The 13,601-nt window shown below is 36.6% G+C and overlaps 1 protein-coding gene and 1 long non-coding RNA gene across 2 annotated transcripts; one reads left to right on the top strand and one right to left on the bottom strand.

Annotated features, from left to right (window-relative positions):
• The first annotated feature begins 577 nt into the window (after positions 1–577).
• Positions 578–12,108, top strand: LOC140959515 (poly [ADP-ribose] polymerase 1). Its single transcript, XM_073417389.1, has 20 exons — positions 578–862; positions 1,285–1,334; positions 1,433–1,616; positions 2,202–2,385; positions 2,475–2,820; positions 3,127–3,322; positions 3,453–3,617; positions 3,728–3,788; positions 3,877–3,940; positions 4,038–4,289; positions 4,795–5,032; positions 5,147–5,256; positions 5,330–5,406; positions 5,513–5,673; positions 6,357–6,548; positions 6,697–6,805; positions 6,901–6,983; positions 7,076–7,213; positions 7,382–7,564; positions 11,777–12,108. The coding sequence occupies exons 1-20, from the start codon at positions 680–682 to the stop codon at positions 11,822–11,824; spliced, it is 3,024 nt and encodes a 1,007-aa protein (XP_073273490.1). The 5' UTR covers positions 578–679; the 3' UTR covers positions 11,825–12,108.
• Positions 966–8,190, bottom strand: LOC140959517 (uncharacterized). Its single transcript, XR_012172003.1, has 2 exons — positions 8,061–8,190; positions 966–1,100 (listed from the first exon to the last, which is right to left on the bottom strand). It is a non-coding gene; the product is annotated as an uncharacterized lncRNA (long non-coding RNA).
• Positions 12,109–13,601: the final 1,493 nt, after the last annotated feature.

The following is a 13,601-nucleotide window of genomic DNA, read 5'->3' as shown; positions in this document are numbered from 1 at the left end:
GCTGCCACCCAACTTTTTCAAATACGATCATATATATTGTCAAAAAAAAAAATCAAAGATAAATAAATATTATTCATTTTGTATATAAAATAAAATAGAGTAGGTCTTTTATGGGACAATCTCACGAATCTTTATCTATGAGACGGGTCAAACCTACCGATATTCACAATAAAAAGTAATACTTTTAGCATAAAAAGTAATATTTTTTCATGGATGACCCAAATAAGAGATTCGTCTCACAAAATACGATCCGTTAGATCGTCTCACACAAGTTTTTGTCAATAAAATGGTGGGCAAGATATGCTATTGTTGGCTACTGTTTTAATTTGCAAGAGAGGAAGGAAATTTGGAATCCGATCAATTGTATAATCAATATAATAATTAGATATGGAAAACACATTAAAGAAATCATTAATTTTTCCATTTAATATGTACAGCTTGAGATATTAACCAACTTCAATTTTTTTTTGCAATTTATAAGGCCAGATCCGATGGTATCAATATGTTTCAAAGTTTTTGGATTTCGATTGTTAGTACAATGTATGTTAGTGGGCCTAAGCTCAAAGTGACTCCCTAGATCCCACTGCGGTAACAAGTTTTCTATTTTATCATTTCTTTCACGGTCGGTGTGGAGAATCTTGTAGTCACGTTATTCTGTATCTACACCGAGCGCAAAAGGATGGCAGAAAAGGGGAAAAAAGTTAGGAAAGTGGGGGAAATGGCGAACCCTCCAAAGCCGTGGAAAGTGGAGTATGCAAAGTCATCAAGATCGTCGTGCAAGACTTGCAAGAATCACATTGAGAAGGAGAATCTCAGGCTCGGAAAGATGGTTCAAGCATCCCAATTTGATGGCTTCATGCCTGTAATTTTCTTTTTCTTCCTTCGCTCATATCTTCTTGTTGTTTCTTTTCATCATAAATTTTTAAAAATGAACTCACTTTTAGTATTTTTTGTTCATATATCTATTGGCTTTCTAAGTACAGTGATGTCATTTTTTTGTTTCCTGGTTCGTTTCTCCTTTAGTACCTGACATTTGTACCATCGAGTCATTTCTGTGGTGCATTCTTGTCATTTGCATAATTTAAACAATTGTTTGCCCTCTGGGGTTTCTAGGTTCTGTGTTTCCTGTGTGGAACTTGTGTAACACGAGATATTTTTGATATCTTGGGTTTTTGGAACCAACCATCACGTTTCTTTAACTCCTTCAATTGATATTCAAATGGCTCTTAATTAAGCAACTAGCTTGTTTGATGCCACCTCACTTGTGTTTGTTTTTGGAGCCAGATGTGGAACCATGCTCATTGCATCATGAAGAAGAAAAAACAGATAAAATCGTAAGTGCTATCAGATGCAGGATTTTATTCGACCTTTGATGGACTAATGTTAAATATTCAGTTTCCTAATTCTTTTACATTTCTTATATTCTCATCAGGGTTGATGATGTTGAAGGCTTAGAATTGCTTCGATGGGAAGATCAACAGACAATTAGGAAATACGTAGATGGTGTCGGTCAGACAGATTCAGTTGCTTCTCCTCCCCTCCAATGTGGCATAGAAGTTTCACCAACATCCCGTGCTACTTGTCGATACTGCAATCAAAAGATTACAAAGGGAGAGGTTAAGTATTTTGCGACTTTCCCTGTTAAACAATAACGAGATTGATGTTTTATTTAGCCAATCTTTTATATGTGCATGTCCTCATCATCCTTTTTACTTGCCTTCTTCCTAATTATAAGGTAAGATAGTTTTAAAACCTGTTACTCCGAGTCCGGCTGGACCATATGATGGCACTCAATTTCTTAATGAAACAGACGAGTTGGGGATGTCGAGTGGCTTTTCATTTAGTTACATCTGTAGCACAAACTTTTTTAAGGGTGGTTGTCAAAATCAATTGTCAAGAACCTAATCATGGCATCTCTGTTCATCACTATTTACTACACTAGTTACAGATATATAGCTATTCGGATATAATTCATTATTTTCATGTCTAATCAGGTGTTGTTTTGTAAGCAATTATGACAATCATGGCGTTGCATGCTCTGATGTCTCACTGTAAAGTCTTTACCTGATGCTATTTCGATTTCCCCAATTTCCAATTGAACTGAAGAGGGGTTCTTCTCGAACTGTCGTTACCATTGTTTCTTCTGTGGAAGCCTTGTTAAAGATCTGCTCCCCCCCCCCCCCCCCTTTCTCTTTATTTAGGTTCGTATATCAACTAAACCTGAAGGTGAAAGTGCTAGAGCCTTGGCATGGCACCATGCAAAGTGTTACATGGAAATGTCATCGACTTCCCAGGTAGAAAAATTTTCTGGATGGGAAAGTCTTTCAGCCACTGATCGTGCGACAGTTACTTCTCTTGTTACAAATAATACCTCTGCTTTAGAAGGTCCAACTTTCAAATTTTCAGGATAAATCATTAGATTTCTCGGGGATTTCTTTGGATACTGTCATGATGACCCATGATTTTTGTTTCAGGCACAAAAGTAGACGTTAAAGAGGATAAAAATCTGTTGCAGGATTCAACATCCAAAAGTGGTAACAAGAGGAAAAGAGCATTTGAAAGCGATCAGAAACCGAAAAATTCTAAAGATGGAGGTAACAGTTCTTCAATCAAGTTGCCTTCTGAAAATAATGTGAAAAATGTTGAAGGTGAACCCTCAAAAGAATCTGTCCTGGAAAGCCAACTTGAGGATCAGACTAAGGCTCTGTGGGCGCTTAAAGATGATCTCAAAAAGCATGTGACTTCTTCAGAGTTGAGAGAGATGCTTGAAGTCAATGATCAGGATTTGAAGGGATCAGAGCTTGATTTGCGAGAACGTTGGTAAATTTTATTCTCTTTTGATCAATTTGACTGCAAAACTCTTTGACCTAGTGAAATAATTTGAAATGCTTACTTTAGAAAATCCTAAAAAATCCCTTCCCACCCACCCCGGCCCCCAAATGTTATATATTTGGATTGATTTATTACTATTTTTTATCTCGCTTATTTCCGTTTCGTACATGTCCTGATTGGTTCTAATTTCATCTATTAACCTGATAATTATTGTGCCATTCAGTTTTTATCGTGTCGATGGTTTCTCTAATGTTGGACCCCCTCTTATTGTTTCTCCTTTTTTGGTCCTTTTAGTGCTGATGGAATGCTTTTTGGAGCACTTTCAAAATGCCCTCTTTGCTCGGGATGGCTTCGTTATTCCTCAGGTATGTACAGATGCTGTGGATATTTATCAGAGTGGAGTAAGTGTTCGTATTCCACCGCTAAACCTCAGCGTGTCAAGGGGAAGTGGAAAATCCCCGAAGAAACAAGTAACAACTTTCTCTTGAAGGTATGTTAGTTGATTAGCACCGTGTAGTTTTTCTTATATTTTCTTTTGTCCTTTTGTGACACCATAATGTGTTTCATTCTTTGAATCGTTGACCTAAAAGTTAACATCACTACTCAATTGATATCCTCAGTGGTTTAAGTCACAAAAAGCAAAAAAAACAGAACGAGTTATCCTTCAATCTTCTCCCTGTGGATCATCTGGCAGTCAAGCCGTCAATTGGTTAAGCCCATCATCAAAGTTTGAAAAGATTGGAGATTTGAAAGTTGCTCTTGCTGGAATCCCGCATGAATCAATGGTATTTTTAAGACATCTTTTTCCCCTCCCTCATTATCTTGCTGATAAATGTTCTTTGAGCTATATAAAGGATTTGAAGGAGACTTTTTGTCTGACAAAGTACTTTCACAGGAAGAGTGGAAGAGCAAAATAGAAGAAGCAGGTGGACAGGTTCATACCAAGATAAGAAAAGGTTTATAGCCACTCTTTTCAATTGAAATGTTGGGTTTTTTGTCTCTCAGTCCTTGTAAATCAAAATTGATGTTCTTCTAATATCACAGAAACCAATTGCTTAGTTGTAAGTGGTGTGTTGGATGAAATTGGTGCAGAAATAAGAAAGGCGAGGTAATCCTGGGAAACTGCAAAGAATATCATACCACCCATTGGTCCCTACCTCTCTGACCTTTTTTCTGTCCTTCACTCAATGATTTCTTCCTAACAGGAGAATGAAACTACCAGTGTTAAGGGAAGATTATTTGATTGATTGCATTAAAAGACAGAAAAAACTCCCTTTTGATTTGTACAAAGTAGAATATTTTGAAAAGACACATAGCATGGCTACAGTCAAGGTGAAAGGGCAAAGTGCTGTACACGAGTCTTCTGGTTTACAAGATTCTGGGCACATTCTGGAGGTTGGGAAAAGTATCTATAACACAACTTTGAACATGTCTGACTTGTCAACTGGTGTTAATAGGTAAATGCTCTTATTCTTTTTGAAGTAATTTAATTAATGGTCATCTTAATAAGGCTTTCTTTCCGAATTTCTAACTTCTTGAAAAATTGATTTTTTATGCGAATGTGGTGCCAACTTGACAGCATATCAATTGCTTATACTGTTCTGAATTTTAATTGTGGCATATCAAGTGCTTCAACTGTTCTGAATTTTATTGTGGGTTCATATTTTTGGAGTAGGATGGAAAATTAAAATGTTGTGGGTGAATCACGCAGAGAATAATATTTTGTGATATGTTTTCGCATAATGTTACATTTTATACATTGTATTCCTAAGGTCAGACACCACCAAACATAACATTTGAGTGCATGTGTGTGTGTGATCTTGATGATCTGCCTTGAACATCTCAATGCTTTTTTTTTTTGGTAATATAAACTTCAAATTTCAATATGCTTGCTGTGATATGTGAGATACTTTATTTTCTAGTGATATCCTGAAATTGTATTTTTTTGTCTGTCATGTGAAGCTACTATATTCTTCAAATCATTCAAGATGATAGCGGCACTGATTGTCATGTTTTCCGAAAATGGGGTCGAGTTGGAAATGAAAAAATAGGGGGAAACAAGTTAGAGCAGATGCCTAAATCTGACGCAATTCAAGAATTCAAGCGTTTATTTCTTGAGAAGACTGGGAACCCTTGGGAGGCATGGGAACAAAAGAAAGATTTCCGCAAACAACCTGGAAGATTCTATCCGTTGGACATTGTATCGCCAATATCTTTCTCCTCTGATTTTGAATTTTTCCTATTGGAGAATGAAAGCATGTTCTTAAAATCGTGAAATGTTATCGGTTTGATCGTTCTAGTTTCTGCTTTGCAGGATTATGGTGTTAAAAATTCACCTAGGAAGCAGCTTGACTTTGCAAACAGCCAACTTGCACCTCAGTTGGTGGAATTGATGAAAATACTTTTTAATGTGGAGACATACAGGTTACTGATTTGTACTACTTGATGAAACATTATGCTTTTCGAACCACAGATAGGGAGGTTCAAATTTTTGCAGGGCTGCGATGATGGAATTTGAGATCAACCTATCTGAAATGCCGCTTGGAAAACTAAGCAAAAGTAACATTCAAAGAGGTATATCTATCTAGATAAGTTATTGTTAGAAAATTATATTTTATATTCTAGTTAATCAATACTGAGCATTGATCAATGTACATCTAATGTTTTGTCCTAATTGCAGGCTTCGAGGCATTGACACAGATACAGAATTTATTAAATGATACTGCTTATGCTCCTTCTGTTAGAGAGAGTTTGATTGTTGACGCAAGCAACAGATTTTTCACCGTTATCCCTTCCACTCATCCACATGTGATTTGTGATGAGGATGACTTTAAGATGAAGGTACAGGGGCGGCGTTGCTACTACCAGTTTTTGTCTATTAAAATTATGATATCTCTTTGCATTTGTTGACTACTGGGTCTTCTTGTCACTCATGCATATGTATTTTTTTTTCCTGATTTGGATTTGGAGGGGTGAAGGTATTGGGCTGTGAAACATTCAAATTGGCAAGATACGTAGTATAATATTTTAACCTCTTTGTTTTTTTGTGAAATATTTTTTGTTGTATGGAGTGTGTTCGTCGTGAGTGCTGCTGTACCATGGTTTATTAATGTTTTCATTAGATCTATGTAAAGTCTTATGTGACAGATTTGGTTCGGTAATCAACATTTTGCAAGCTTGTTGGAGCTTCTATACTTGATCATGCATTTTTCTGAGGGTCTGTTCATATCACCAAGTCATTGAAACAAGAATCTGTAGGAGATAACTAACAGAGACTTGAATCATTCTCTCTGTTCTCCGTGATTTTTTTTTTTTTGCAAGAAGTAGATTTTGGCTTAGAAATATTCTTACTAGCTGAGGTCAGTGACTATGATGTGGTTGAAGAAGGCAATGGATATTAAAAGACATCAGCATATGCTCTCTCTCTCCCTTTTTTGAAATCATAGTTCTCACTGTAATCCATTATTCTTATGTGACTGACCTGTCTGCTGTGTGATGAATGATCAAATTATATTGTTCTTTAGGTGAAAATGCTGGAAGCTCTCCAGGATATTGAAATAGCATCCAGAGTAGTTGGTTTCGATACTGATAACAATGATTCTATTGATGATAAGTACAGGAAGTTGCACTGTAATATTTCCCCTCTTCCTCAGGATAGTGAAGATTTTCGACTGATTGAGAAGTATCTCCATACTACACATGCTCCCACTCATACAGTAATTTCCTTTCCACATGCCCTCCATTTTTATGCTTGAGTTCACTTTTCCTTGTTGCATTCAGCATGATGGCTTGGGCTAAAGAAATGTTCTTAGTGTGCAAGTGTTTGTGCCCAAATTTTGATTATGTACATTGCGATGTTCTCAGGAATGGGCTCTCAAATTGGAGGAAGTGTTTTCTCTGGAAAGGGAAGGGGAATTGGACAAATACGCTCCTTATAGAGCAAAACTCAAGAACAAGATGCTTCTCTGGCACGGTGATACTCCTGCCATTTGCTTGGATAACAGAATTGCACACTCGAATTAAATCTCTGAGATGTAGCTTTTGGGTAAATAACTCTGTTACTTACAGGTTCGAGGTTGACCAACTTTGTTGGTATCCTTCGAGAAGGATTAAGAATTGCTCCTCCTGAAGCCCCGTCTACTGGATACATGGTATTGTTTTTTGCTCATCAGTCATAACTTCATTTAGGTGTTCATTACTTCTTTGTGAAGAATCAAACTTACCATTAATTTTTTCCATACAGTTTGGGAAGGGAATTTATTTTGCTGATCTGGTTAGTAAAAGTGCTCAATATTGTTATACTGACCGGAAGAATCCAGTGGGATTGATGCTACTCAGTGAAGTTGCCTTGGGTGATGTTTATGAGCTTACAAAGTCCCAGGTGACGTGAAACCTATGTTTTACCTCTTATCTTTGGTTATTCTTGAATTTTTTTTATTTTGAGATCTAGACTGGCTCGATTGTAGTTCTTGACATCCTTCACATTTAGGTATGTGCACGTCTTTCACTTTCTGTGTAACAAATTAGTTTGTTTGGAACTTTAATTTAGTACATGGATAAGCCGCCTAAAGGGAAGCACTCCACAAAAGGCCTCGGCAAAAATGTGCCTCTACAATCTGAATATGTGGAGTGGAGGAATAATGTAGTTGTACCATGTGGAAAACCAACAGCATCAAATGTCAGGGCATCGGAGCTAATGTACAATGAGTATATTGTTTATAACACAGCTCAAGTAAGTAATTTTTTGAGTTAATCATATCTCATACAAGCGGCATATTGCATATACATTCATGAACATGGCTTACCGTTGCTGTGGAGTGTAATTTCTGTTGAAATGTTCTATGATCGAGTAAGACAAAGTGTACGAGTTATTAAAGACCTGATTCTTTCCTTGGACTAATTCAGCAGATAGTTGCTATTAACATACTGATATATGCTGTCTGTTTCACAATCATCAATAATTGTTGTGCATGCAACACATTTCTTGGTATGAATCTTAGTTATGGTTTTTTGCTTTGCTAATTTTTACTCCGTGAAGAAGTTGCACGTACCTTAGTTTATGAGAACATTAGGACACAATCTTACTAGTAATGAGATTGGAATGCATCTAAACAGAAAATTAGATAATTATCTCGTCATGCCATCAGTTTTTAATACAATTTCAAATGCAATCATTTGGTATGATGGGAATCTGATTTGTCATTGTTCTTGTACTTGAAAAGTGGAACTAGAATTTTCTTCCCAAAAAAACAAGCGGGACTTGAATTTATCATTGTCACTTAGTGCATGAAGCAAAACTTAGTTGGCCTATATAATGCTATATGTTGAAGATCCGATAAGATCAACTCGGATAAGCTGTTTTCATATTTAAACTTTTTTACTTTATTTTGTAATTTTAATATTCGAATAGATTAGGTTGCTAGCTTTCATTTGTGTAGTATATATGTAAGGCTGTATTTATTGAGTGTTCATGGAATAAGGTTATCTTCTCGTTCCAAGTATATGTATTTCCCTCATAAAACTATATGGAATCAGAAGAAGGGGGCCGGTCAATGACAAACTATGGCATGGCCTCCGCTTCTGACTCCGCTTCTCTGGCGCCCACACCAGTCTTTGGGCGACACATCTCCTCTTTCAATCACATGCCATAAACTTAATGGCAAAAACTTTCTGCCTTCGTCGCAGTTCGTGTTAATGTACATCTGCCGTCGAGGAAAGGAGGATTTTCCTACGGGTTCCGCGACATGCCCCGATTCCCTGGATCCAAAATTCAAGATGTGGAAGACCGAAAACAACCGGGTCATGTCGTAGTTGATTAATTCAATGATCCCTGCCTTCTTTATATTTCTGCCTTAGAGATTTGGGACGCTGCTCGTGAATCCTATTGCTGCAGCGACAATACGGGTGAGCTCTTTGCAACTGAATCGGCCATACACGATCTTCGACAAGATGATTCCAACGTGACTGGGTATTTCTCTCGGCCCTCACTTGCAACTGGCAAAAAATTGATTTGATTGAGATGCATGATTGAAAGTGCTCCAAAGACGAGAAGCTGTACAGATCCATTATCGAAAACAAACGGGTCTTGAAGTTCCTCATGGGCCTACAAATTAATTTTGATGATGTCCGGGGCAGAGTTCTTAGCACGAAGTCTTTGCCTAGCCTTTGCACGGCTTTCTCGTAGGTATGTAAGGAGGAAAGTCGAGGCAAGGTGATGCATGGCTCGTCCCAAGAATCATCTGATAGCTCTCGTCCTTCAAAAACAAATTACTTTATCTCCTATTGATGGTCCTGCCCCTCAAGGAATTCGCTACAGACAATCTTCAAACAATAATAAAGGAAAAATGATTTCGGGACGTCTTTGGTGCGATTTTTGCAAGAAACCCACCCATAATATCGATAGTTGCTGGAAGATACATGGTAACCAGTGGATTGAAAACTAGCAAGAGAACGCCGTACACACTGTTGTCTCTTATCAGTCTTCTTATGCATCAATACCGTTTACCAAGGAACAATTGGACGTTCTTTCAGCATGCTACTCCTTCCTCCAATCCTATCGTTGGTACGGGCAACTCTGCAATTCCAGGTGATATTCCACTCGTTCTTATCTCATAGAATGATTTATCAAGTTATTGGATAGTCGATTCTGGTGCATCAGACCATATGTCCAGCCAATTGCAACTGTTCACATCATACACCCCTCAAGGGTTCCACAATTAGTTCGGGTAACAGATGGTTCTTGTAGCACAAGAGTGCTTGTTTCGGGTTCAATTTGGTTATCCTCATATTTATGCTCACACACATCCAGATTTATGCTTGCATAATGTGTTATTCGTTCCCGATTTCATTGTAATATGTTGTCTGTTAGTGCATTGAATAAAGACTTGCATTGCTCTGTAGTATTTTCAACTAATTCGTGTGTTTTTCAGGACCTAACATTGGGCGTCAAAGTCCCTATCTTCCAATGTCTCTGGTCATCATATTTCTGCATTCCGGTTCTCTAGGAATAGTGATATCTTGTTATGGCACTATCTCCTAGGTCATCCAAATTTTTTGTATCTGAAGAAAATATTTCCATTTTTGTTGAATAATAAAACTCTTTCATTTCCCTCATTGTGATGTTTGTCAATTGTCAAGGCATGCTCGTACATAGTTCACAAACATATACACCGTCCAAGGCTCCAAGCCTTTTTCAATAATACATAACGATTTTTGGAGATCTCGTGTCAAAAACATAACAGGTACTCGATGGTTCTTACTTATTTGTTGATGATCATACTCGTCCGTCTTGGGTTTTTATCATGAAAGTCAAGAGTGAGACGCCTACAATTTTTAAAACATTCTCGGCTATGATACACACAATTCTCAACTGATATCCAAATCCCCCCAATTGATCGGGCTCAGGATTTTTTTAACATAGTCCTTGGGGATTACCTAACCACTTGGGGAATAATTCATCAAAGCTCCTGCGTTGACACACCTCAACAAAATGGTCAAAACAAAAAAATCGTCATCTCCTCGAGGTAGCTCGTTTTTTTATTGTTCATACATAATGTCTCTCATCATTTCTAGGGTGAGGCTGTCCTCACAGCCACTTGCCTCATAAATCGAATGCCTTCTAGAGTCCTTAAGTTCCAAACACCTATCCAATCTTTCCTCAGCATCTACCCTAAATCACACTTACCACACATCATTCCTTTGCGTATTTTTGGTTGCTCATCTTTTGTGCATACTCCTATGGATCCAAATATAAAATTTGGAAAGAATGAGGAAAGTCTAACAGTGGACAAAGGAAGATATCGGAGGTTAGTGGGCAAACTATCAATATCTATCTCACACAAGGCCTGACATTGGATTTGTTGCAAGTGTTGTAAGCCAGTTCATGAACAATCCAATAGAAGAACATATGAAGGGACTATGCTTCCACAAGACTGCCCTAAGAAACATACAGTTATACAGTGATGCTGATTGGATTCCACTAACAGACGATCCACATTTGGGTATTGCTCATTTGTATGGTGTAACCTTGTAACATAGCGAAGCAAGAAACAATATGTGGTGGCAAAAAGCAGTGCAAAAGATGAGTTTCGGTCCTTGGCCAATGGAACTTGCGAAGGTATATGAATACAAATGTTGTTGGCAGAACTGAAATTAGAGGGGCATCATGTAGTGGAACTAAAGTGTGACAATCAAGTTGCGATAAGTATTGCCAAGAACCCAGTTCATCATGATCGAATTAAGCATGTTGAAGTTGTCGTCATTTCATAAGTGAATCTCGAGAAAGGAACTTTGAAACTCTGTTATGTCCCTAGCCACACACAAGTTGCAGACATCCTAACTAAAGCCCTATTCCGACCTACGTTTAAAGATTGGTATCCATGTTGGGCATGATCAACATATACAACCCAACTTGAGGGGGACTGTTGACGATCCGATAAGATCAACTCGGATAAGCTGTTTTTCATATTTAAACTTTTATCCTTTATTTTGTGATTATCTTCGGATAGATTAGGTTGCTAGCTTTCATTTTGTGTAGTATATATGTAGGGTTGTATTCATGGAACAAGATTATCTTTTCCTTCCACGTATACATATTTCCCTCATAAAACTACACTATACCTTTGTAGTATCCTAGTAGGTTTGTCTAATTTAATGAAAGGTGTGTTACCTAATTGTGTGGAGGGTTGAGTTAGAAGGTTATAATATAAAGTTTCTCAAACCTCGCTAAAATAAATTTCTTGGCTTTATATTTTTCAGAAATCATGTACTGAAACTGGCCACCAGTCTCTTTCGTTTTTGTGTAGAATTCTGCTAAATAATGCCTATATCTACTCATTCATCTATAATGAATTTAGTTTGGTGAATGTTTCAGCGCAGTCAATCTTTAGCACTCATGCATAAGTGCATTTGCACAAGGTTTGGTGACTTGAACATTATGATGTAGGTCAAGTTGCAGTTCTTGGTGAAGGTGCGGTTCCATCATAAGAGATGAGATATGAATGTGAAGTAAGACGTTAGTGGTGCACGGTGGTGTCAATTATAGTTTTTTTGGCTGACTACTTGCTTGTGTAGTTTCTGGCTACTGCTTGTTCATGTCGTTTTGGCAAATGGGATTCTCATATTTTGGCTAGATCTCATTTTGTGGTTTGTTGGAGATCTTAGCTTCATCCAAGGTTGTAAATGGCATTCACAAGATCACGACCACCGTGAGACTTGTAACTGCCCTTGCCCTTGTGCTGAACTTTTCAAATATTCAGGTATCCCTAGTTGTTATGAGCTGGTGCTGCCTAGAATATAATGATTATAACACTAAGTTCATTCTAGTATGATAATGCAAAACTGCTGACTATTCTTTTTTTTTTTTAATCATGACAATGTGGGTGAAAGGTTTTTGTTTTAACATGATTCGGACCTGTCTCTACCCTATTGTGGTAAGTTTATGCCACAACAACACAACGGTTTTGGCAATACTACTAACTACTATTCTCGTGTAATGCTACTGTGTTATTGCTATATAATGATACTCTTATCACCACCGCAGTATCATGTCTGTGCTTAGACTTAAATGTTATAATAATACAACCATCCCTTAATTATTATGATACTAGTACTGTGTATACTAACATAATAACACCATCATAAAAACATAACTTTAATAATACCATGAGTAGGTTTTTTGGATGTTTGTGAGACGGGTCAATCAGTTTACGTCTACATTGAAAAATAATATTTTTAACATAAAAAATAAGAACAGAGATACGATATTGTTTGTGAGATGATTTTATGAGAGTTTTTGTTTATTACCATGTATTATTTATTGTTAAAATCTTATGTAGCACTGTGCTAACCATATAAAACATATCTTGAGGCGAGTGATTTCTTGGAGTCAAACAAGAAGATACAGAATCCTTCACTATTGACAGATACTTAACTTCTAACTTGCCATCTTAACAGTTTTTAGAAAATAAATGTCACTTTTATTGATGACGTACGTGGTCAAATTTATTAATTTTTTAATGGATTCAGTCTATTAGTTATTTGAAAATATTTACTATAATATTATGCTTTTAAATGTTATTATATTATATGAGGTATATGATTTAATATTATAAAATAATTTAAACGTACATTAATTCAATTGTTTGAAATCACATTTTAAAATTAGTTAACTTCAGAGGTCCGTAGTCCAACGGAGATTTCGAGCCACGAGGGATATGTTGTGAAAGACTGACCAAATATTTTGTAAATATATTTGTGATCGTTTTCTTGCTATGTGTATGTTTATGTGTTGCTAATTTGTGAAAAATATAATTATTCTGGACTTCCCTCAAATGTTGGGTTTAAGTTATCACTTTTTTATGTTTTATATTCTCATAAAATCGTTATTTCTTTTTTTTTTTTTAATGCAATTTTTTTCTTGTTTTTGAGGGCAAAAAGCCTGGAAAGGGAAATCTATTAGAGGAGGTTTTAATTTTTATATTTTCAGCCCAAAAGGGGCGGGCAGTATCTCCAAACGAGCCAAATTTCATAGTGTATTATGGTGAAAGGACATTTACGAGGAAATAAATTTGTACGCTTAGTGACAAAGGATGGTGGACATAATGATATTTTGTTTAGTAATATAGTATGGATAACAGTAAATCACGGTCCGTGTTTTCACAATTTATGTCTTAAGAAATCATTTTATATTGTGTTTGGATCGATGAATTTGTTTTGGAGAGATTTATTTGATTGAAAGAAAGATTTGAGGCATTACATAGCAATTATTA

The sequence above is a fragment of the Primulina huaijiensis genome, chromosome 15 (genome assembly GCF_012295235.1).
Source record: "Primulina huaijiensis isolate GDHJ02 chromosome 15, ASM1229523v2, whole genome shotgun sequence".
Lineage (NCBI taxonomy): Eukaryota > Viridiplantae > Streptophyta > Magnoliopsida > Lamiales > Gesneriaceae > Primulina > Primulina huaijiensis.
Note: the sequence above shows the minus strand (reverse complement) of the source record. Positions and strands in the feature narration are given on the sequence as shown.

Bases quoted from the DNA above. Each gene is read 5' to 3' on its own strand.
- LOC140959515 (XM_073417389.1), top strand. From the start codon at position 680: ATGGCAGAAAAGGGGAAAAAAGTTAGGAAAGTGGGGGAAATGGCGAAC. The intron at 2,821-3,126 runs GTAAATTTTATT...TGGTCCTTTTAG, and splicing joins CTTGATTTGCGAGAACGTTG to TGCTGATGGAATGCTTTTTG. The intron at 4,290-4,794 runs GTAAATGCTCTT...TGTCATGTGAAG, and splicing joins TTGTCAACTGGTGTTAATAG to CTACTATATTCTTCAAATCA.